Source organism: Lampetra fluviatilis, chromosome 1 (genome assembly GCF_964198595.1).
Source record: "Lampetra fluviatilis chromosome 1, kcLamFluv1.1, whole genome shotgun sequence".
Lineage (NCBI taxonomy): Eukaryota > Metazoa > Chordata > Hyperoartia > Petromyzontiformes > Petromyzontidae > Lampetra > Lampetra fluviatilis.
In genome coordinates, this window is record NC_136275.1 from 38,799,026 (window position 1) to 38,821,740 (window position 22,715).

General features: G+C 49.1%; 1 protein-coding gene across 1 annotated transcript; it reads right to left on the reverse strand.

The window, feature by feature from the left end:
- Positions 1-6: 6 nt before the first annotated feature.
- On the reverse strand, positions 7-20,295 carry XYLT1 (xylosyltransferase 1). The gene is made up of 12 exons (XM_078862440.1): positions 19,782-20,295; positions 13,027-13,468; positions 11,493-11,668; positions 10,652-10,854; positions 9,767-9,847; positions 9,367-9,583; positions 8,418-8,594; positions 6,816-6,935; positions 6,187-6,329; positions 5,393-5,588; positions 3,784-4,117; positions 7-388 (listed from the first exon to the last, which is right to left on the reverse strand). The coding sequence occupies exons 1-12, from the start codon at positions 20,085-20,087 to the stop codon at positions 66-68; spliced, it is 2,718 nt and encodes a 905-aa protein (XP_078718566.1). The 5' UTR covers positions 20,088-20,295; the 3' UTR covers positions 7-65.
- Positions 20,296-22,715: the final 2,420 nt, after the last annotated feature.

Genomic DNA, 22,715 nt, shown 5'->3' on the forward strand with positions numbered 1-22,715 from the left:
AGAGAGAGAGGAGAGAGCGAGACGAGACGAGCCACACCGGCAGACAAGCCCCCCGCACTTAGGCGCTACCTCAGCCTGCCATCGGGCTTCACGGACCCCAGGTCGGACTTGGGGTCGGGGTAGAGCGAGCTCCAGTTTGACAGGGCGCAGGCCTGTATGGCCGGGCACCCCGGGGCACCCAGCGAGCACGTGTCCACAGCCGACCACAGCTCAGAGACGAGCGCGTCCGTCCACTCGCGCAGCGCGGCGCCGGTGAGGCCCGCGTGCTGGCGAGCCTCCTCGGCCAGGTCGGTCCTCTCGGGCACGCTGAGCAGCCCCATGAGGCCCTGGAAGCTCTGCTCCAGGTACATGTTGTTCGGAGGCCCGCTGTGGGCCTGCAGCACCTCGTCTGCACGGAAACGCGAGAGGCGGCACACGGGTGAAGCTCACGTGACACACCACGGATTTTTTACTTTGCACACCCATCGTCATTACCATCATCATGATCACCGTCATCGCCATCATTAGCAGCAGCAATGACCATTACACTGCTAGGTGAAGGGCACCTGAAGTTGTCACCATCTCACACGGTCCTGCAATGTAATAATTTGCCGAGCGCCTGCACACAAGCTGATATAATAGCACCCATCTCCACGGTGGATGTTCTCCGAGCTGGGTTATCCCCCTGCCTTGGCTTGCCACTCCTGAGTTGGTCTTGACCGCCCACCGTCCCACCGTCATCCCTTCAAACGATTCATCCTGCCCAAGCTCACCTACTTTTCTTGGCAGTCAACATGATGTATTTACCTTGTGTATATCATCTAATCCACATTCCTGCATTTAACCTGTGAATAAATTGCAGGCACTGTGCACAGATAGGTCTGTGCAATGTGGGGACATTCTTACAAACGGTCATGCGCTGTGGACACATGTATGACCTAAGGAGTGCGCTTAGCAAGTAAATCCCTGGGCAAACATGGGAGAAAGGAAATAGGCTCAATCTTGTGTAAACATTGTATGCATTGAGCCGGTCTTCCACATCACTTTAGATTAGAGAGGACCAATTTTTTTAAAATAAATATCAGATATTTCATTTACAATGCGGCTTCTTGATTGAGCTGCATTTGTGCAAACTCTGTCAAGAACAGGTGCATGCTTCAAAACAACATTTTATAATATCTTGCCGAACTTCACAGTCCCCTTAATTCCTATGAATTCATGTATATGATCACATGGTAATGAGAACCTAGGGGCTGAAGAGTATCCCCCACCCCATTTAAATCATAATTTCAAAATAACACCACGAAACATGAATTATGGTTTTTAAATTTGCAGCAGATAAAGTGAAAATTCCGACTGCCATGTCACAAAAGGGTTAATATATTGCATCCTGAAATTGAGGCTTTCCACTTACATTCTAAACACGGTGGCCAAGGCAGCTACACCTGGAATAAGCAACGGCTTACAAGCACCAAGCACACGGCACGATCACACGCACCAGGGCACCGCAATGTGATGGGTCTTGATATTTTTTTGCTTGTAATCCAAGCTGTCATCAGTCGCCCCTGCCTGCCCGCCACCCCCCTTTATGAAAATCAACTAGTGGGCCTGCAACACTCCTCTGATAAAATACTGGTTATTTTGAGATTGATAAACCATAGCTCCCAATGCGCTTTTAGTAAATCTAGTCATATTTGTTTTTACTTCGTCTTCTTCCGTGTGAAATATGAATTTGAGCTCCAAACTAAAAATTGATGCCCAAGTTGGAAATCAAGATGATGGCTTCATGGGACTCGAGTAGATGTCACTCATGCCCTCAGAGGACGCTCTAAGCAGACAGGAGTTCCCACACAGACCCACAGCCTCACTCAGAGACCTATAGATTCACACAAAGACCCATTGATTCACAGAGACCCACAGACTCACACATAAACCCATAGATTCACATAAAGACCCATAGATTCACATAAAGACCCATAGATTCATAGAGACCCACAGACTCACACATAAACACATAGATTCACATAAAGACCCATAGATTCACATAAAGACTCATTGATTCACAGAGACCCACAGACTCATAAATGTTTCCAATGTTGCGGTGTGTCACAATCGCGTTTGGGTGATTCGATTTTGTATTATCTACTATGTCAAGTGTCACTGCCTTCTATCACTCGTATACGAACACAATCGGCATGCGTAGGCAACTTCTGAGGATGTAGCTGCCATGCCGATGCAGCTCTCTTAGAGGTTAAGTGAAGGCGGACAATCCCCCAATCCTCCAAAGAGCTAAGGCAACATTAGCTCCAATTAACATAAATCAAGGCAGTAATTTCTGGGCTGCTCATCAAAAGACACGGTTGTGTCAACACCAAGCCACAAACACACAAGGCACACAGGGCTATGCTTGCAACTTCCCGACGGAGTAAGCCGTATTATAACAACGTGGGCTTAATTTGTCAAAATAAAATTCCACAGGCAAACGCTCTTGCCAGCAAAAGCAATGTGCGTAACGAAGGACAGACAAGTCCACGACGTTGTTCACGGATACCTTGGCGAGAAATTACAAACGCTAAGCTAAACAGACTGCTCAAATTAAGCAGCTGCCGCGGGGCAAATCTGGACATATTCCTCGGCAAAGACTCCATTTTGTGCGAAGAGGCAATCTTTCCGCGGCCACCGTGAGGCCTAATTTGGGCTTAGCGGCAAGTCCCAGGGGCTCGGCTCAAACATTAGGGCCCACGCAGCTCTTCACATGCAAGCGACACATTTGTCACCCTACCCTTTTTGGCAAACACGACCGCATTTCGCGTAACCGCATGGAATTTACTTATTTGTCTACGACAGCTTAAACTTTATGCACACCAAAAAAGTGGAGAGCCAAGTAAATGGATTAAGTAATGATCGAAATTGAAAAGCATAAAAAAAGCAGAAACTTAAGAGTCATAATTTAAACTATGGAACGCTTTTCAATGCCAATGAACACATTATTTCAGAGCAAAAACTGGAATTCCAAATTGCTGTTTTCCATAACACAAGGATACACAAGACTCCAAATTCTCGTTAGTTTCCGATGGCAAACATTAGTCATCGCTTGAGAAACCACTAGGCTGGTGGTCTTACCGCCCACAAAATAAACCCGCCACAAATATCCTCCGTCTAGCCTACAGAGGCTGTTGGAAGGAAGAAAAAAACAATCTGTTTGCTAGGACCGATCCAAACCATTGCGTCACACAAAGGGGGTGATACGGCCAGCACCACACCCAGCCACATTTGTCTCCCCAGACTTGAGAGGTTTACACATCGCACCGGTCATTCATTTAAGGCTGAGTCGACTTTGAGGAGACTCAAAACCAGTTCAAATCATTGCCATTGAAGTCAGCTGCAGCCAGGATATGAACTCAGGTCGTCGTGTTCGTAAGCGCCGTGCGCTAACCACCATCACTTCACCCACACACAACACAAAGATCATCCCCCATCCCCCGTATAGACTAAACAGACTGGAGAAAGTGTTGTTAGCGAATAGCACCTGTGAAGGCTGGCACGGCACACAAAGGGGTGGGTTGCCAGCACCACGCCCTGCTGCCTTTGTCTCCCCAGTGGCGTAGCTTACACACCGTATCAGGTACACATTTGAGGCAGAGTCGACCTCGGCGAGGCCCAGGACCGCTATAGACAATCGTCACAGGTGCTGGTCATGAGCGGGAATCGAACTCGGGTAGTCAGTTTTGCAGCGCACCGCGCTAACCGCAACACTTCAACTCCTAAACACACAGGGCGGGGTGGGGGGCGGTACTGGCGTACCTCTGCGAATGGGCTGCTTGTTGTTGAACAGGAGCGGAGTGACCAGAAACTTGGTCTCGGCCTCCGGCGCCCACTGATGCAGCACCTTCACCGTCCACACGCCAGGTCTCAGGGGCAGGTTAAGCGGCGGCTTATAGCTCGTGTAGTCCGCGTCCGTCTCGACGAGGATGTCGTAGGTGGCGGCGATGACGTTGGTCGGGTCCACCCACACCACGGTGGCGGTGGTGTTGGCACCGCGACTCCACTTCTGCAGGGCGATCGGTTCGTCGAACGGACCCATCAGCCCGCCAAAGTTGCGGAAGATGCGCTCCTTGGGGTCCCAGTCTGTGCTTATCTGGCATGTAAAGTGGAATAACGTTTGTTTATGTAAATGCCCTTTAAAGGCAAGCATACTGAAGTGTGCGAAAATGTTAAGAAGGACAAAAAAAAATATTTCCCCTAGGGATGATTTTTTTACGTGCTCCATTTCACATGTTTGCCAATTTCATTAAGCTTTGGAAGCCAGGTCTATGAAATTCAGCCACTAAGGGGGTCATAGTCAGGTTAATTATTTCACAGCAAATATTAAAGTGGGCACACACAAGTGAAATGTGTGCAACTCTCAATTAGATGAGACATAGGAAAGGAAATCATAAGTAGACCGATGATTCACATTAAACAGAGGGATTGAGATTAAAATTAGTTTGCGGAAAGCCAGAAAAGTCATCTGCACAACAACACGGAAGGCAAGCATAAACTAAATGATGACTTTGGGCGAAGTCAAATTGTCCTTACATTGTCAGAAGATCACTAGAGAGCTCATAATTGCAAGTATGTGCTTCATTATTAAAAGAACCACACAAACAACAGTCATTCGTATTGGTAGGTAAATAGCCACGCAAAAATAGCTCAACAAACCACTCCAATGGATGGATGACCATCCACTCTAGAGCTGGGCTGCCCAATTTTTTTAAGTTATCAATTGCCACGCTGATTATCCCTCTCCATGACTCGGCTAATCGAATAACAACAAAAAACAGTTGGAAAAACGTCTCATTCTCTAATCTCACGTGTGCCGCTGTATGGGAGGTGATGGACAAGCCCTGGTGACATCGTGGGCCGCATCACAATGGCCGTGGATGTAGGGAGTTTCCTGCCTTCGGGAGGCAGGATGTGAGGGCACCCACCAGTTTGAACCCTTTTCCATTCCGATGACGGCACCTCTTCAGGTCGGAAAACGTACCGAGGCTCCCGCAAGGCCATGTGGGAGGTGCGTGTACCACAGTTTGGCTCCAGCTATTGTAGTGCGGTTGTGTCACTACAATTCTGTGCGGTGAGTACAATGTCTTCAAAAGCAACGGTGATACGCCTCTCTAAATAAAATGTACGCAAACCGCTTGCGCGTTACGAGATTCAGCGGTGAACGGGACCCCACCCTGCAACTTGCAGACGGAGGTTCGATGAGTACAATTCTGGATCCGCAGATCTTTGGGTATTGGGGGCAATCCAAGCGGTCCCAGGTAGAAGTGGGATCCGCAGTGCAGGGGTTGGCTTGAATCAAATCGCTCCGGGCCTAGTAAAATCTCCCACCCACCACGAAAACACACACACACACACAACCACTCCCTACCTCAAGGTTGAGCAGCCTCGCGGGGTCAGAGGGCATGTCGAGCGCGCTGAAGACCTTGCGCGGCATCAGCCAGGCCTCCAATGTCTCCAAGCGGCCGGTGCCCAAGTTCTGAGCCTTCTGCTGCACAAGGTAGCCCTGGAAGTGATCCGCATGGAAGTACACGTGCACAGAGATGGGGTGGCCCACTGGCTCGTATCTGTAACACATAAACACACGGACCCTTGTTAAAGTTAACGCACAGGCACAAAATAAGCACTGCAGAAAATGATTATGAACACAATAGTCATCAATTATACGCAACGTATAAAATGGCGTATCGTTTACATTCAACGTAATAACATACCAGATTCACTAGCTTTTACAGATCATTATTGCGTAAAGGTATTGAATAACGTACATTATTGCGTGGCCATTTTTTTTTCCTCACAGTAAAATAGCGCATGCTATGCAACATTACTTTGTATCGTATCTGTAGCTTATTTCAATGTACATACAGCGTATATTAGCTCCAAACAAAAAACGACTTGTTGACCGGAAAGAAAATTCCCGACTTATCAGGGGTGTTGACAAGAACAGGTTCAATGCCAAATTTGAACGGGGCCATTCAAAAAATCCACGAGAACATTATTGCATCTCAATTGTACAGGCCTCCTAGTCAAATGCAAAGTTACAACAACACACACATGCACACACGTGTGCGCAGTATTCACCGAGCCGTGGTCCATTATAATGAGGCGATAGCGTATACAAATGAAAAGGTGCGGCAGAGGTAAGGGTGCGAGCAGCAGGCTGACCGGCAAGCGTCATCCTGGTGGTTGTGCCAGCTCATGGCCGTTCGCTGCAGACCCAGTCGCATGAACGAGTGGTACGCGGTGAGAGTCACATCACTGAGGCTCTCCACGCCGTCCGGCTCGTCAAACACATTCTCCCAGTAAGCCTAGACACGGCACGCGTGAGCACACACACACGTACGCATACACTCAGCACCAAACCCCCCCCCCCCCCCACTATTTCTAAATTATTTTTATTTAAGCTGGTAAGGGCCACTGAGCTATACAGCTCTTTTAGAAGCGAGCCGTCCGCAAATGAGAGCTCAACAAAGTGGCTTTCTTATCATGTGGACATTTATAGCAGCCAGATGCTCTAAACGCAAGTAAATTCTAAATATGGAAGGAAAAACCGAAGGACCTGGAGAAATATCGACGCAATCACAGGGAGAACACGCAAGCTCAAAATATACAGCAGTCGTCAGGAGGTCGGGATCGAACCCTCAATCTCTTGTATACCCGGTAAGGTAGTTAACATCTCGTCACTGCGGCACCCCCACTACTCTCACTGTAAGGCGCAACCAGTGGCTATTGGTCAGTGCGCACACATTCCACACACTGTAACTAGCAGCTGCGAGCAGGCCGTGCGCCAGTACCTTGATGGACGGCGTGCCGCTGGGGTAGCTGCCGTACAGATACGAGTCCAGTTGCTCGATCACCTCTTGGTTCACCGCCGACTCGAACTTCCGTGCAAAGAACGTCGGCCGGGCCATTTGCTGCACGGCGAACAGGAGATGATGCACGTAAAAATTATTGGTTTAACTTGGGATTCGAACCGAATATAAAATCTATTCCGCAAGAACACCGATCCATCATCAGCATTGAAATTCTATTGAAATGTACAAATCGGCGCTCATAAATAAGCTTTCACTCCCTTCAGAAAAGGCACATAGCAGAATAATGAATTCACATCACCTGTAGCTTTTCAGATAATGAACTAATTGTATTCTGTACGTGGATTTGCAGGTGTGCTAGTGTTTAGTGTGCGCATGAAAAATGTTCATTTGTATTGTACGTTTAATTCTAGAAAGTGTAAAATTAATCTAATTTTATTGAGATTTATCATTATAATTTTTGCAACATGCTGGATTTTATACAGACTTCTGTATCGACATTGCACCTTGCGAGCTTGCACAGGTATATCTGTTGCAAGAGGAATGGCGTCTCATTGGGCCAACGTACAGGTACAGCCCTTCGTTAATCCACTGCTGGATGAAGTCCTCCCCACATGACTCATTGGGGGGGGGGGGTCCCAATGCCGAGTTTAATACCCATTTAAAATAATGGACGCACACCTACCAATCTATAACAGTGACCATCACACTCCGATTGGCACGGTTGGCTACGTACTGTGCGCGAAAGAAGCCCAACATAGATCATACATACAAGAGTATGTGGACGTTATTAGTCTCTTTGAAGAACTTTGAAACACAAGAAGCATGCGTTGTACAAAACTACTGTCATGAGGGGTTATATATCATTTATAACCAACACATCATGTAGCAGCATTCTTTATGTTACATTTTTATTCATGGAAGCTACTGCTAGAAAAGAGGAAAACATATGTGTTCTTCCAAGACCGTGTGTGTGCCAGCATATCTGCAGTTGCAGGGAAGTTGCTAAGTCGGCTTTGCCTGGGCCACCTTTTAAAGGCTGAGGCTAAATAACAGCCATCGCACTCATCACAACCGGGCACATGGCCGAGATCAAGATTCCTATCGCATTGCCGGGGCCCTGACACCGCGGCCTCGCTACACGAGGGGGCAATCAAAATGCCAGCATCGCTCGCGAAAGTCTTCAGCTGGTAACGTTCTCCCTTGGCAGCGTACGTACCTCTGCACTTGGCATGCAAAGCATTGAGAGCTGTGTACATCAAATATTTATCCAAGCCGCGTAATTAAAAAACACGCGTCGGCTCATTTCGGTCGCGCTGTCGGCACAGCACGGCGCCGCCGACTGGCGCACATGCACGAGTGCCGTGTGGCTATGCGTGTGCTGGACATGTATGTATGTTGATCTTCCTTCGCACCGTACGTAGTCAACCGTGCTGATCGTAGGTGTGGGGGGGGGAAGGACAACCAACTAAACACAAAAAAGCATCTGTGAAAATACTGCACATCTGTGAAAAAGAGCTTCATAGCTCATCGTATTTCCCCAGGATAAATGAGGATTCCGATTCTGTACGCATGCACACAGACCTGGAAACGGTGGAAATCCTGAGGCTTGAAGTCGTTGGGCGAGCAGCCACACCAGTCAACAATGTGCTTGTACTGGCACTTGCAGCCGAGTTTACGGTTCCAGTTGGTGATGCGCAGATTATTGTCCACAAGGCTGCCACAGTGTTCACTGTTTTCCAGCACCGTGTGGTAGAATGACTGCAGGGACAAGGTTTTTTTTAATGATGAATGATACGACTCTGGGCAATATGGTGATCGACTAAAATGCACAGCTGCCACAGCTTGAACATTTACCATCGCCCGCATAAAAAGCGTCTGTGCCACGTTAAATAAGACGTAATGTGCACGTGTACTATTTAACAAATGCGTAATTAAATTTTGTAAATAGCGAAACAAAAGATATCCATGTATGAATACTTCCTAGTACAAGCATTTGTTCAAGTTTGACGGCGGTAGTCTGTCCACGTGCGAGGAAAAGATTACACAAGGCGGCGATTTTTATTGCTGCGGCCATTGGTACTGAACTTTCTATTAAAATTATCCAATTGTTAGAATGCGCAAGGGCTGTTATACGTTTAAAGTAGGCGAGTGAGTATGTGCGTGTATGTGGTATTGCCCCGTAACTCGGATGGGTCAAGGCTCCCAATTACAGCGAGGGCACCCTTACAAGACGACAGCGTGCACCGCACGCACAATGCAAGGCTGTTGGGCATACGCAGTACGGTGTGCGGGAGGAGGGGGGTCAAGTTACTGTGCAAATAGGATGCAGGGTGCATGCCGCGCTTGCTCTTAACACAGTCCCCGTCAGCGGGCGAGAGCAGACCACCTGACAAGAGCACAGCAGCGATTTAACCGCGGGACGAAGAGCGCGGTTATTACAGTGGGCCCAGCGGTGACACAGCGGCAGAGGGCTCCGGTGTCGGGCGTGGTGCTCGAGTGGGGGTGCCGCGGCGCGCCGCGCACGGCTCACCTCGGCAGGCAGGAGGGTGTAGGCGTAGAAGCGCTTGAGCTCGGACACCAGCTCTCCCTGGGAGCGCATCACGTACTCCACAAAGGGCCGATTGAGGGCGAACCAGTCCGAGCCGCCGTCTACCACGATGCCATCGGGTATCTTGCGGTCGCCCAGGCGCCACATGTGCGTGTCGCACTCGTAGAATATCCTGTCGAGACCCTGTTTTTTCACAAACCTGTTGCCGCGGTGTCCACGGAGACATGGGGAGAGGGAGAGAACGGGTGGCAGTCCATGTTAATTCTACGCAGATTCACTGTAAAAGCAAGGTGGGCTAGATCATAATTCATGCAGGAAGATTAAAGATATAAATGACCAGATTTATTACGTTTCGCGCACGTTTGGCTTTGTTGATGCTCACCTGTTGTTGTCTCGGCCATGGGATTTGAGGAAATTTTTGTCTCTGTATTTCGTGAGGAATGCCACCAGCTGATCATTTGTTCTGCAAAGAATCATCGCAGAGCACATTCAGAGCCTGTTGCACTCAATCCACAATCCGGCGACGAACAATTCTCGCACTACGGAAAGCAAGACTAACGCCAATTCACATTGCGATAAAACATTAACGCCGTGGGACAAAAAAAAATTACCGGTTTGCGAAAACTCGACGACAGGTTGAAAGAAGAAAAGACAAAGCGTTAATCGTCTACCGCTCTCCTTGTGCAACAACGCTGAGAAAATTACGTAACTTTGTTGTCATAATGCCAGGCATGAACCCTGCCAAGTTACAGATTTCATTTAATGACGGCAGCAGGCGACTTGCGGGTCCTCGCAACACAGCGGGTGCTGGATGTCAATCAAAGGCGGGAGCCGTGCATGCTCAGGGGCACACACAACTGGCGGGTGAGGGCAACCCGCATAATTAATAGGTGCGGGCGAGGACAGTGGGGGGGGGGCAAGGGTTTGACAAGACTAAGTTCACTTCACATCCGTGATGAAGATCAGTTGAGCCAAGTCTAATGTGTGGAAGGAGGCCAATACTGGACCAAGGACAACTATGGAAAGGAAGGATTAGAGGAAAACAGTGGGGGAGGGGTGGCAAGGCCTTTTCCCGACAGTCAGAATCAGAATACGTATTTATACTGGAGGAATCCGAGGAGCTATAAAGTTATTTTTCACAGGCGTCCAGTAGGGGCGGGTAAGAACAGTGGGACGTTACAGCCAACGACGACAATAACAACAACAAAACATCAACAAGTTAACAACAATGGCGCGTGTTGCACAACTGCTCAATTCTGATGCCAACCGGATTGGGTAGTCGGTGGCACTGAGGTTAATGAAGAAATCCCAGGCCCAGTCGGCCATGTCCAGGAGGTCCTTCATGGTGCGCAGATACATGGTGAGCAGGCTGGCACCGCCCCAGATGGTGGCCATGCGCCACGGGGTGACGCGCACATTCGGGTAGCGCTCCGCTACCTGCAGCACCTGGCGCTGCAGGTAGTTGGAACGCTGGGAGGTACCGGCAGTGCAACAAATGAAAAAAAAGACACGAGGACGTACGCGTTAATAGGACGGCAGGGTGGCGGCAGGGTGGCACAGTGGTGACTCTCACGCCTCACAGCAAACAAAGTGTCTGGGCTTGATTCCCCGTCGTTTTTAATATTCTCCCCTTATTCTGTATGGGTTTACTCTGCGTTCTCCAGTCTCTTCCAACAGTTAAAAACAAAAATAATGCAGTGCAACTGGTACTGGCCAAACATCCCTACTCCGAAAGCTTGGCAGGCACCTTCTGAACAGTCTTGAGACTCAGTGAGGCTTTCCTGGGTGAATATAATCATGATAAACCACTCAAAGGGCAAACAACCCTTCAGATAAATGCCAACGTTCTTGTGCAATGTCGATATCTCTAGAGCTGGGCCCTCAAGTGGCTTCACATTGCCCAGACAAAAAACAATATTAGCAAGGATAGGGGGGGGGATGCGTGCAAAATGTGACAATGACCATGGCACCTAGCGATACGGGTTTGACCACCTTTCTGGGAATATATTCAGACACTCCACACTGCCAGCGTTACACAAAAAAATGTCTGGCTGGCATTCTTCCCAAGCCACCCCTCCCCACCCACTGCGACCCGGTCGCCGCCGCACCTTGTCAACGTGAATGTAGTAGTAATGGTCGCGGTGGTAGATGGCCTTGAGCATGCGCGTGAGCTGGCGGATCGCACGGCCGTGCACCACCAGCACGAAGACGATGCGCACGGGGTTCGGCGGAACCAGTCCGAGGGCCACCTCGTCGCTCCACGCGATGTTCTGCACCGGTTTGCCTGCCAGGAGAATCCGGAACATTTGTAAAGCGTGTCAAGACAATCGGACACTGCAATGCAAATTAAACGCACTTTTTTGCTCGTTAAACTAAGCCACAGTAGGATACGAAGGTGAACCAGCAGTGAAACAGTGCACAACTGAACCACACAGGTATGACTCGGTAAAACCACAATGTTTAACGTGTACGCTCTTTAAAAAATATATTACACCGGTACTTGGATAGAAGACTGCAGTGTTCATGAAAATCCGCACAAACCATTAAAAAAAAATTTGTTTTCCTAAAATAAAAATGCATTACTACCTTACAGGCTGGTTCATAGCGTACTAAACAATAAATAAGTATAACCCGTAAAAACAAAGTTTTTCACTATAAATCCTTTATATGCGTGGCAGCGAACTTAATATAAAGGATTTAAAAATATATTCGCCTGTGGAGGACGCGGGGATCGATCCCGCGACCTTTGGCATGGGAAGCGAGGGCGCTACCAACTGCGCTACTCCGCCACGGCCTGTGGAGGGGTTACGCTCTGGGCTCTTACACAAAGCCATGAATGAGTTCTATTTGAATATATGTAAAATGATTTTTTTTTGCCTAAAAAGTGTAAAATTTTGGGAATTTTTTTTCACGAACATTAATTGTCTCGCACAACGAGTCTGTGTGGAAAATGTCAGCTCGATTGGATCACGGGAAGTGGGTTAAAAAACGACCGAAAGATTTGCACGGTCGTAAGCAAGCAAGCAAGCACGCAAGCAAGCAAACTTAATATAAAGGATTTAAAAAACATGTTGTCTCAAGTGTTGTCTTTTGGTAGTCATTATTTTTAATAAGTTTATATGCTAAGGGGTTACCTACAAGCCCGGCCTGTGGAGCTTCTCAGAAACAAACCGAAAGCATTGTGACAGGTCAATGCCATTCAACTGGAAATACGCCTAACATTGGCAGGTTACAGGTTAACGCAAGGAGAGTCAAAATAAATTAATGAGCAGCCCAGTTTCATCACCCATGCGCCACTGTATCAGGTTTTAAAAATAATAAACACGATGCATGATTGATATCCCTGTTCACCAACAAGCAGAGTTCTATCGAGAATCAGAACAATAATCTTACAAAGAATATAATTCACCTTCCATTTAGTGGCCATACTTTTACTCAAACTAAATATATTTATCTCCTTTCCTATAAATAGTATGCGTCTACACACTTAGCTAGGGCTTGGCCTTCGCGAGTAATATACCTCCAATTGGCACGGTCGGCTACGTACGGCGGGAAAGAAGGTTCATCGTACGTGTGTGCAACGTGCAGAGCCACCGAACGTAGGCAAGGTTCAAGCGCTCGGCGAGCCCCGCGGCCGCTTACCTTCGATGGGACAGAATCGAGGCAGCGACTCGGGCATGAGTTTCCCCTCCTGGTGTAGGCACACCACGTCGGCGATCTCCTGCTTGCACTGGGCGCTGCGTGCTCGCGACAGCGCCGACAGGGCCTCCTTGCCAGCGATCTCGCACTTGGGCACATAGTCGGCGTCGTCGCGGTGCGAGGCCTCCTCGGCCCGGGCGTCGCCCACTCTGTTGCTCGTCGCTCGGACGTCCGTGGCGCTGCGGCTGCTGGCTATCTCCGAGCTGTGCCAGCTGAGCGGGAACAGCTTCAGTGACTTGCTGCTCTCCTTGCCTGCGTCTTTGGATGTTTGGTACAGCTTGCTGTGCACCAGGTTGCTGTTGTCTATACTGTCAAAGTCCTTCGGAACAGAGTTCTCATTGTTACTGTCAATTTTCTTCGGGAATTCCCTTATTCTATTTTTTCCCTGAAAAAACAACACGTTGGAAAGATTAAACTTTGATGTCTGTATGCAATATTTTATGCTTATTTGAGAAAGCACTTCACGCAGAGCATATATTTCAACAAAGCTTCGCTGAGACTGGCAATAATTTTCTTCTAGAGGCAACTGACGCACAACCTACCACCTTGAATTGCTCAGTGCATAACCACGTGGCCTGAGAGTGGCACACACGTGGACATGAAAGGCGAGACGCGGGAGCAGAATATTAACAATGCATCCAAATTCTAATTGCAACACAATTCAAAATGAAAAGAATACGTAATTTTTAAACGGCAACAGAATCAGCGTGCAACACATGTTAAAGACTGACCACGGCTAGCCATGGGACAAAAACGGTTACCGCATTGCGCGCTTTCAGGTGCGCTTCGGCGGCTACCGAGAACTGTCTTCGTTCCGATATTCGGAAGCCACTGGGAGTTATGCACTTTTAAATCTAGATTCACGGATCTAGATTCACGGATCTAGTGTTTAGTGTGTTGTCCCCCCCCCACTTCCGATTAGCACGGTTGGCTACATACTGTGCGAAAGAGGTTCAACATACGCACGTACCATTTCCACCGAAAAAAATAGGTGGAGTCTCTGCGCAGTTGTGATAAGTGGCTAATTTAGACTCGGCTTTGTTTCCGTTGCACGAGACGTCCGCCGGCAATGTAAGACGAGTCAAGTCAGCAGCTCTGCCTGGGCCGGGGGGGGGCTGGCTGCGACACCGCAGAGCGAGACACGAGGAGCGCCCTAACATCGGTGAGCTCTTCTCCTGACATCCACAATCGCTGTAACTCATATCAGCCGCACCTTCGGCCCCCCAACCCACCCACTATCCCCCCCCCCGTACGTGTGCAGAGATCGCTCAGCAAATTCACGATCCGATTCACTGGGTTTCCAATGCAATTTTAGCAAGCAAACACCATAACCAACATTTTTCACCACGTTGTAAAAAAAAAACACCTTTGCAGCACATGTTAGATTGAACACCGTTCAGCCAAAACCGTAATGGAGATAAGAAAGATGTGCAATAGACTCCTGTGCACTTTGAAAGCATTGGTATTTTAAATATTACAACACTGAGACAGGTTTAGGGACTGAAAAGCTGATTGCAAACATTACGTATATTCCTGAGTGCTTGCTGGAATAAGATGCGGCACTGAAGTGGGCATTTTTTCTTGTCAAGGATAAAATTCTCAGTGCTCCTAAACGTTACTCTCCAACCAGTTCATAACTCTCTTTGAGCAACGTCCTTTTGACAGCTCACGAAGCATCTATCAAGACGGCTGGGGTCATTTGGCTGCCTTTCGATAGAAGCATCGCCATGACAAGACATTTAAAGCCCACCAACAGCAACCGCCCGAAGGAGGGCAACGTTTTTACATTGCTACGATGGAGCAATACAATTATAACTCTACATAATAAATAAAACAAAGCAGCTTCTGTTTATCATTCAGTGCTCGTAACTTTTTCATCTGCAATAGGAATTATTTGGTGAATGACCTATTTTTTCCACCACACATTTCCATAAAAACACACACACCCGCTGTGAGCCTGTGAATTTAGTACACAGTTATTATGGAAACTGTGCACAGACCAATAATAACACCACGAACCGCAGATGCTGCTTTAGGTACACACATGTGGTTTACCGTGATTACTGTACAAATTACAATCAGTAACCAAGTTTCGAAATACGAGCTACAATAGAATCTGATCAAGAATTATTATTTCTACGGAATGTGTCATGCAAAATTGGCGTGAAAATATTGCTCGTGCAAAAAAATGCAAGTATTATAAACCAAATTAAATGCATTAAAATGAACACGGTTACCACATCAATTCTACTCGACAATGCTTCTGTGGCTGTCTCATTTGCGTGCACCAAATCACACCATGCAAAGGGGAACCTTTTCACTGCAGAGTGTATTCATAGTAAAAATTATTCAACGTGATGACGTAGGCCAACTGCATAACTGCTGCTTATTTCATCGTCATATACAGGCAGTACAAATTAGTCTTAATGCTGCTTGTATAATGGCCATGTATTGGAAAATGACAAGACAGTACATTGCCAAAGATCCCCCCCATATTATTTTTAACATACTGTTGGGGCAATTGCAGTTAGCGAGCACGTATTAAGGTCTGCACAGCACACGAGGGGGTGAGTGGGCACCCCCATTGCCTGGCCGCCTTTGCCTTCCCAATGCTGATGTTTACACACCACACAAGGTGTTCATTTAAAGCTGAGCCGGCATAAGGAAAGCCCAAGACCGGTTCAAATATTCATCACCGATGTTGGCCGCGAGCGGGAATCAAACTCAGGTCATTGGGTCCGTAGCGCAGTGCTCTAAGCACCGCACTATCATATTCCCCAACGTACTGAAGGATCCTTAAATAAAAAAAACTACAACTTGGCTCACTGCAGACGAACTGTGTGCTTGAGTCTCGTGTGGTATATATTTGTGCAAGAGAATGTGATTAAAATTTCAAGCAGGGCACCAGATTGCATGGATGGACTCGTAGCAACTTAACTTAGGGAAGCACAGGCAAAAAAGTGACAGGCGAGATTAATAACCATGCCTTGGTTAGTTTATTATGGGCATGGATCATAAATCAACCACTGCACTTTATGTACAGGTAGTCCCCGACTTACGATGGTCCGACTTACGATATTTCGATCTTACGATAGCGATGTGACAAAATTGTTAAATATTTTACATTTCGCACTGCAGGCAAACGCAGCAGCGTACGAGGTACGATACTGTACGTTGGGACGGTGCCGGGATGTACTGTAGGCATCTCCAGCCTTGCGTGATGCCTCACTCTCACCAGCATTTGACGGAGTTAAGTTGTATCGGTGTTCAATGCATGATAAAAGTTTTTTATAGCAGATAGGAATGTTTCTTGAAATTGCAGTTTATATAGGTAGGCTAAGAATTTATCTTGTTTTTTACGTTAAATGTTACTGTACAATACAGTATTGTAATTAATAAATACATACAGTATATAGTTTCGACAGTACTGTAAATTGCTCTGTTTGCTAAATTATCACCATTCATTAAGACTCCTGGGTAGGCTAGGCCATTTTCGACTTACGATATTTTCGACTGACGATGGGGTCGTCGTAACGCATCTCCATCGTAAGTCGGGGACTACCTGTATTCCTGGAAAGGGTTTTTCCACTGGTAACTAGTCATAAACAAGTCTACAAATGAAAACCTTGAACAACGGCGATCCCTCACATCGCAATGTGCTTCACACGAAACTCTGCACAGTATTCATATACTATAACCAAGACCCTGCATTTTGACACGCACAAGCGTGCCACTCTTTTCCATGAGAGACGTTTACAACCCTGCTTGCGCTGGTGAATTGCAGAAAAGGGGCAACTTGGGCTGGCTCAAATGCAACACCAAGTATATCTCTCTTACAATCCGAAGTTTTGGGTACGCAAGATAAGAACAACTGACAGAACCCCAATATACGTAGCGACTGTACTATTTTTCCTGTGGGTTTCAAACAAAGCTATCGCACTTAAAAAGGTGATGCTACAACTTACGCACTTCAGTCAACGAATATAAACCACACGGCTACGACCTACGAGGCTCCATCTGCTCACCTTCATCTAATCAGATACTTGGCTGAGTGAGGTGCAATATTTAAAAAACACATACAAGGGACTCTGCAGAAGCACATTTGTGAAAACTACACAATCGCTGTTAAGTGCCAGGTCCGAACACACGCACACAGACGTAGTTGTATTTTCCAGTTCAATGTGTGCCGGCTCTGCAGGTCGCTGGTAAATTCCATTTGATCAGTCAAAAGCATGCTTTACTTTGATTATATTTGCTCAAGCCAGTCCTTTGAATTTCACACTGCTGAGATTTTCTGTGACAACCGGAGTCACATAAAATGTTAAATTTAACACATAATGTCCTACACTTGGAAAAAACGCGCTTAAAATGCAACCATCCATAGCACATAAGGGAGATAAACATTCTACCCTCGGTCAACACGGAGAATCAATGAGCACTTCTCTGGGACAGCCGCTGCCAATCCTAAACAAACACGGCCTGCCGCACAGCCGTACGCATGGGGAGAGACCCAAGTCTGCTCATCCATGCTCACTCTCTCGCTCTCTTCACGCCAGTCCACGTGGACGCGCATTCACCAATATACCTCCTCAACCACATCTCCAGGGCTTGTCTGCCTTTTGGGGAAATGGGGTTTAGGTCGTGTATCATTTCTTGCATCGTTTAAATTCATGCTCGCCAGCTCGTGTGCTTGTGTGTGTGTGTGCGAGAGCGTGTGGGGAGCGGTAGCTTAGCGGTTAGCGCGCTGCGCTACCAACCCGGCGACCCGAACTCGATTCCCACTCACGGCCAACACCGCTGACAATGATCTGAACCGGTCCTGTGCCTCCCCTAGATCGATTCGGCCTCAAATGAGTACCTGGTGCGGTGTGCCACATCATCGCAAGGGCGTGATGTTGGCCACCCACCCCCTCGTGTGCAGTGTCGGCGTTCATAGGGGCTCGCTAACTGCACTTGCCCCAACAGTCTGTTAAGGCTACACGGAGCAGGTCTTTGTATTTGAACGTCTGTCAGTATTTCATAGGAGACACAGACGTCCCATTAAAACCCTCAGAGCAATGGTAAAGCCTTAAGGTACAAATTACGCACGCGCGCGGCTTTTACCGCATACCCCCCCCCAACCACCGCAGGGGGTGTGTGTGTGAGTGGGGGGGTGTGAAGGATTGACAACGCAAACGTTATGACAAATTAACCATCGACACAGCTCCGCAAAACGCCAACCGTGCCCGACGAAGCCATCTCTGCGATGCAGAAATGTGGCGTGACGCGCGGTGGGGGCATTTGGCGAGCGGATCAAGCGATGGCCAACACAGAGTGGGGGTCAATCACAGCAGCGGAGGGGGCGGTGCAGGCGAGTGGAGCAACACGGAACGAGGGGGGTAGGGGACACGGAGCCTGCGGTTGACGTGGCTGAGTGTGGCCGGCAGCCCAGGATGAATTCCACCCGCCCCATGGCATCATCCCCTGGCAAAGAGTGCGGCGTACTCCAGATGCTGCAGCGTCTGCAGCGTCAACATCCAGATCCCTCTTCAGAGTCGTAATTTCGCCCACCGTTCTTCTTATCCCACCCAAATCAATACATTCACACTTCTTCTAATCCTCCTCCAAGCTAACCGCTCCTCCTCATCCGCCATATCTTCATCTCGCAGCCACGATACTCAGCGACGACTCCCTCCCTCCTTTCAATTCCCTCTCACCACATCATCATCTCACCTCCTCTCCCTCATCGCCTGCCCCACCACGCCATCTCGCCCGCCTCTTCCTGCTCATCTTCATCCTCGGCTAATACACCACCTCATCTCTTCCTAATTCCTTCCCCCGCGTCTCCCTTCGCTCGGTCTCACGACCCCGGTCACGTACGGCTCGGGGTAGAGGGGTCCCCCCGCACGCCTACGCCGCCTACGCCGTCCCTCCTCGCGAACGGAGAGAGGCGGCGTCCTCCAGGGGGACGCATGCGGGGTCCCCTCGTCCCCCTCCACGTCTCTCTCCACGTCTCTCTCCACGCTCGTCTCCCCGTGTCTCTCCACGTCTCTCTCCTCGTCTCTCTCCCCGTCTCCCTGTGTCTCTCCACGTCTCTCTCCCCGTCTCCCTGTCTCTTCACACGTCTCTCTCCACGCCTCCCCGTCTCTCTCCTCGTCTCCCCGTTTCTCTCCACGTCTCTCTCCACGCTCGTCTCCCTGTGTCTCTCCACGCCTCTCCGTCTCTCTCCTCGTCTCCACTTCTCTCTCGACGTCTCTCTCCACGTCTCCCCGTCTCTCTCCTCGTCTCCACGTCTCTCTCCACGCCTCCCCATCTCTCTCCTCGTCTCCACGTCTCCCTCCACGTCTCCACGTCTCTCTCCCCCCTCGTCTCCACGTCTCCCTCCACGTCTATCTCCACGTCTCCCTGTCTCTCTCCACGTCTCCCTGTCTCTCTCCTTGCTCGTCTCCCTGCTTCGCGGTTCCCCCTCTCACCCCGCTCTCCCCCTATCCCCACTTTTGCTTCGCCATCTCCGCTCCGTCTCTATCTTCCATCTCTGATCTCCCCCCACTACTCTCCCCGTCTCCCTGGTCCCACGCCTGCGATCCCCCCCTGCCCCCCACGGTCTCTCCCCATATCCGTCTCCCTCTATCCCCTCCACATCTCCCTGTCCCCATCCCTCCCTCCCTCCACTCCCGGTCCCCCCTCTCCCTTCCCTGTCCCCGCTCTCCCCAACTCACCTCGCGGCCTCTCCGCTCCCCGACCCCCCCGAGCTGCTGCTGCTGCCGCTGGAGGGGCGCGCGGGGTCCGCGCGGCGCCACCGCCTCAGCCTCGGCGCCGCCGCCTCCAAACCGCGCGTCCCTCGCGCCGTCCGCGGCCGCCCGCGCCGGCCTCGCCACCGCCGCCTTGTCGGCCGCGGCAGCCGCCGCCGCGTCTCTGTCGTCGAGGCCGCCGAAGCTCCAGAGCGCCAGGGTCTGCAGCAGCAGCAGCGCCGTCACGGCGGCCACCACCGCCGGCCTGTGCCTCCTCACGCACTTGCGCGCCATGGCGCTCGACACGCGCACGTCGCGTTGCTTCCACGTCTCTCGCCTCCGGGGTTCCCCACGCCGACGCCAACGACCGCCGCGTCTTTTCTCCTCGATGCCGCCGAAGCAGCCACCGCCGCTTCTCCTCCGCCGCCTCCGCCGCGCTCACCGCGTCCGCTCCACAGCAGCAGCCGCCACCGCCGCCTCCGCCTCCTCCATCGTCCCCCCACCCGCCGCTGACCCAAGCCCCTCCCACGGCCTCTCAGCCAATGGGAGCGCGCGTCCGCCGCCCTCCACCCCCACGTGACGCGCTCGCTCTCTTCCTCCAACCGCCTCGTCGCCCCCCCCCCCTGTTTCGGTGGCGGTGTTGTAGGGTCTGTCTCTTCCGGAAGAGGAAGATACTGCCGGGGTCGGTAGAAGCTTCTGGAAGAGTGCTGCCGGTGGCGGAAGAGCGAATGAAAAAAACGCAGCCCCACCACCTCTCCGCACGGGAGAAACTTTGAAACGGTCGCGCGTGATTGGCTTGTGGGCCCGCACGTGGTCCACGTTAAAATGTGTCGCGACCAATCAGCATATAGCTGCACATTTTAACTAGCTATACCTGTTATAACTACACATTATAACTAGCTATACCTATTATAACTACACATTTCAACTAGCTATACCTATTATAACTACACATTTCAACTAGCTATACCTATTATAACTACACATTTCAACTAGCTATACCTATTATAACTACACATTTCAACTAGCTATACTTATTATAACTGCGCATTTCAACTAGCTATACCTATTATAACTACACATTTGAACTAGCTATATCTGTTATAACTACATATTACAATTAGCTATACCTGTTATAACTACACATTAAAACGAGCTATACCTGCTATAATTACACAACTAGTTATACCTGTGATAACTACACATTACAACTAGCTATGTTAGAACTGGTTGGATAAACTACAGGTTAATTTCAACCAGGTCGACCACCTGGATAATAGTTCCACACCCGGCACACCAGATCCAGTATAGACCTTTCGCTGTGGCTACTCGTCACGTGCCACATACTCCAGTCCCACTGAGCATATTTAATGCTAAATTAAGCCCTGGGTATTGGGGGGGAGCGGTGGCGCAATGGTTCTCACACTGCGGTATGAAGTCAGGAACCCGAGTTCGACTCCCGGCCACGGCTACCATCAGTGGCGAGTGACACTGCTAGGAACCCCTCAAATATGACGTCACAAAGCTCTGCCCCCCCCCCCCCCAAAAATAAAACATGCTTCAAATCGCTTTGAACTATTGTCATTGTAGTGCGTATTTAATGTGGCGCTGCACTCTGATGTTGTAGGAGAAAACATTTATTAAACATTAATAAGAACTTGATGTCTATATTTATTTAAAGTTGCGCATTTTGATGTGACGTCACATTTCTCTCCCCCCCCCCCCCCCCCCGTGGTTTGGTTTAAAAAAAAATTCCTACGTGACTTTACCGAAAATCCCAAAGAGTATGAATCCTTCTTCTTAGGTTTTTTCGGTAAAGTCACGTAGAAAGTAAAATAAAATAAAAACAAAAATCACGACGTTTCGGAGGCAACACAAGTCTCCGTCATCAGGTGGGACCGTCACAGCCAGATTAGCTGTATCAAGTGAGGCAATGATTCAAGATGTAATCCCTTAACAAGGTAATACCCATCGCTTTCACACTCACATCCGCTGCTGTGTCCTCCTCAACTCGCTTTTAAGGGATTACATCTTGAATCATTGCCTCACTTGATACAGCTAATCTGGCTGTGACGGTCCCACCTGATGACGGAGACTTGTGTTGCCTCCGAAACGTCGTGATTTTTGTTTTTATTTTATTTTACTTTCTACGTGAGTTTACCGAAAAAACCTAAGAAGATGATTCCTTGCAGTCACGAAAGCTTCAAATCTAGAATTAATGCCCTCTACGGGGAGGAATTCCACCTATCTGTTAGAGTTTTTAACAGACAAAGAGACAAGAAGTCACAGCTTCTCGAGACGCTGGCCTTCCTCAAGAGATGCCGAGATAACAAGGTAATACCCATCGCTTTCACACTCACATCCGCTGCTGTGTCCTCCTCAACTCGCTTTTAAGGGATTACATCTTGAATCATTGCCTCACTTGATACAGCTAATCTGGCTGTGACGGTCCCACCTGATGACGGAGACTTGTGTTGCCTCCGAAACGTCGTGATTTTTGTTTTTATTTTATTTTACTTTCTACGTGACTTTACCGAAAAAACCTAAGAAGATGATTCCTTGCAGTCACGAAAGCTTCAAATCTATGAATCCTTGCAGTCACGAAAGCTTCAAATATATGAATCGTCACAAATGTCTGACCCCCCCCTCCCCAGGTGGGTGACGTCATTTATGGACGGCCCCTAAGATGCAAAGAACACGCCACGAGCACCCAACGAACGCGGTTGAGTCTACAGAGCGAAGGAGAGCTCGGTTTTGTATGCCTGTGCGCGCGTCTCGGTGTGCCCTCGGTGACATTGAAGAGGTGTGTCTGCTGATTAACTCGACACCCATTACCATGGCCCTGTGTCAAGCCAAACGCCTACGTTCATAGGCTTAGGTCACATAGACATGCGGAGCACATACAATACTTGCCAACCCCAC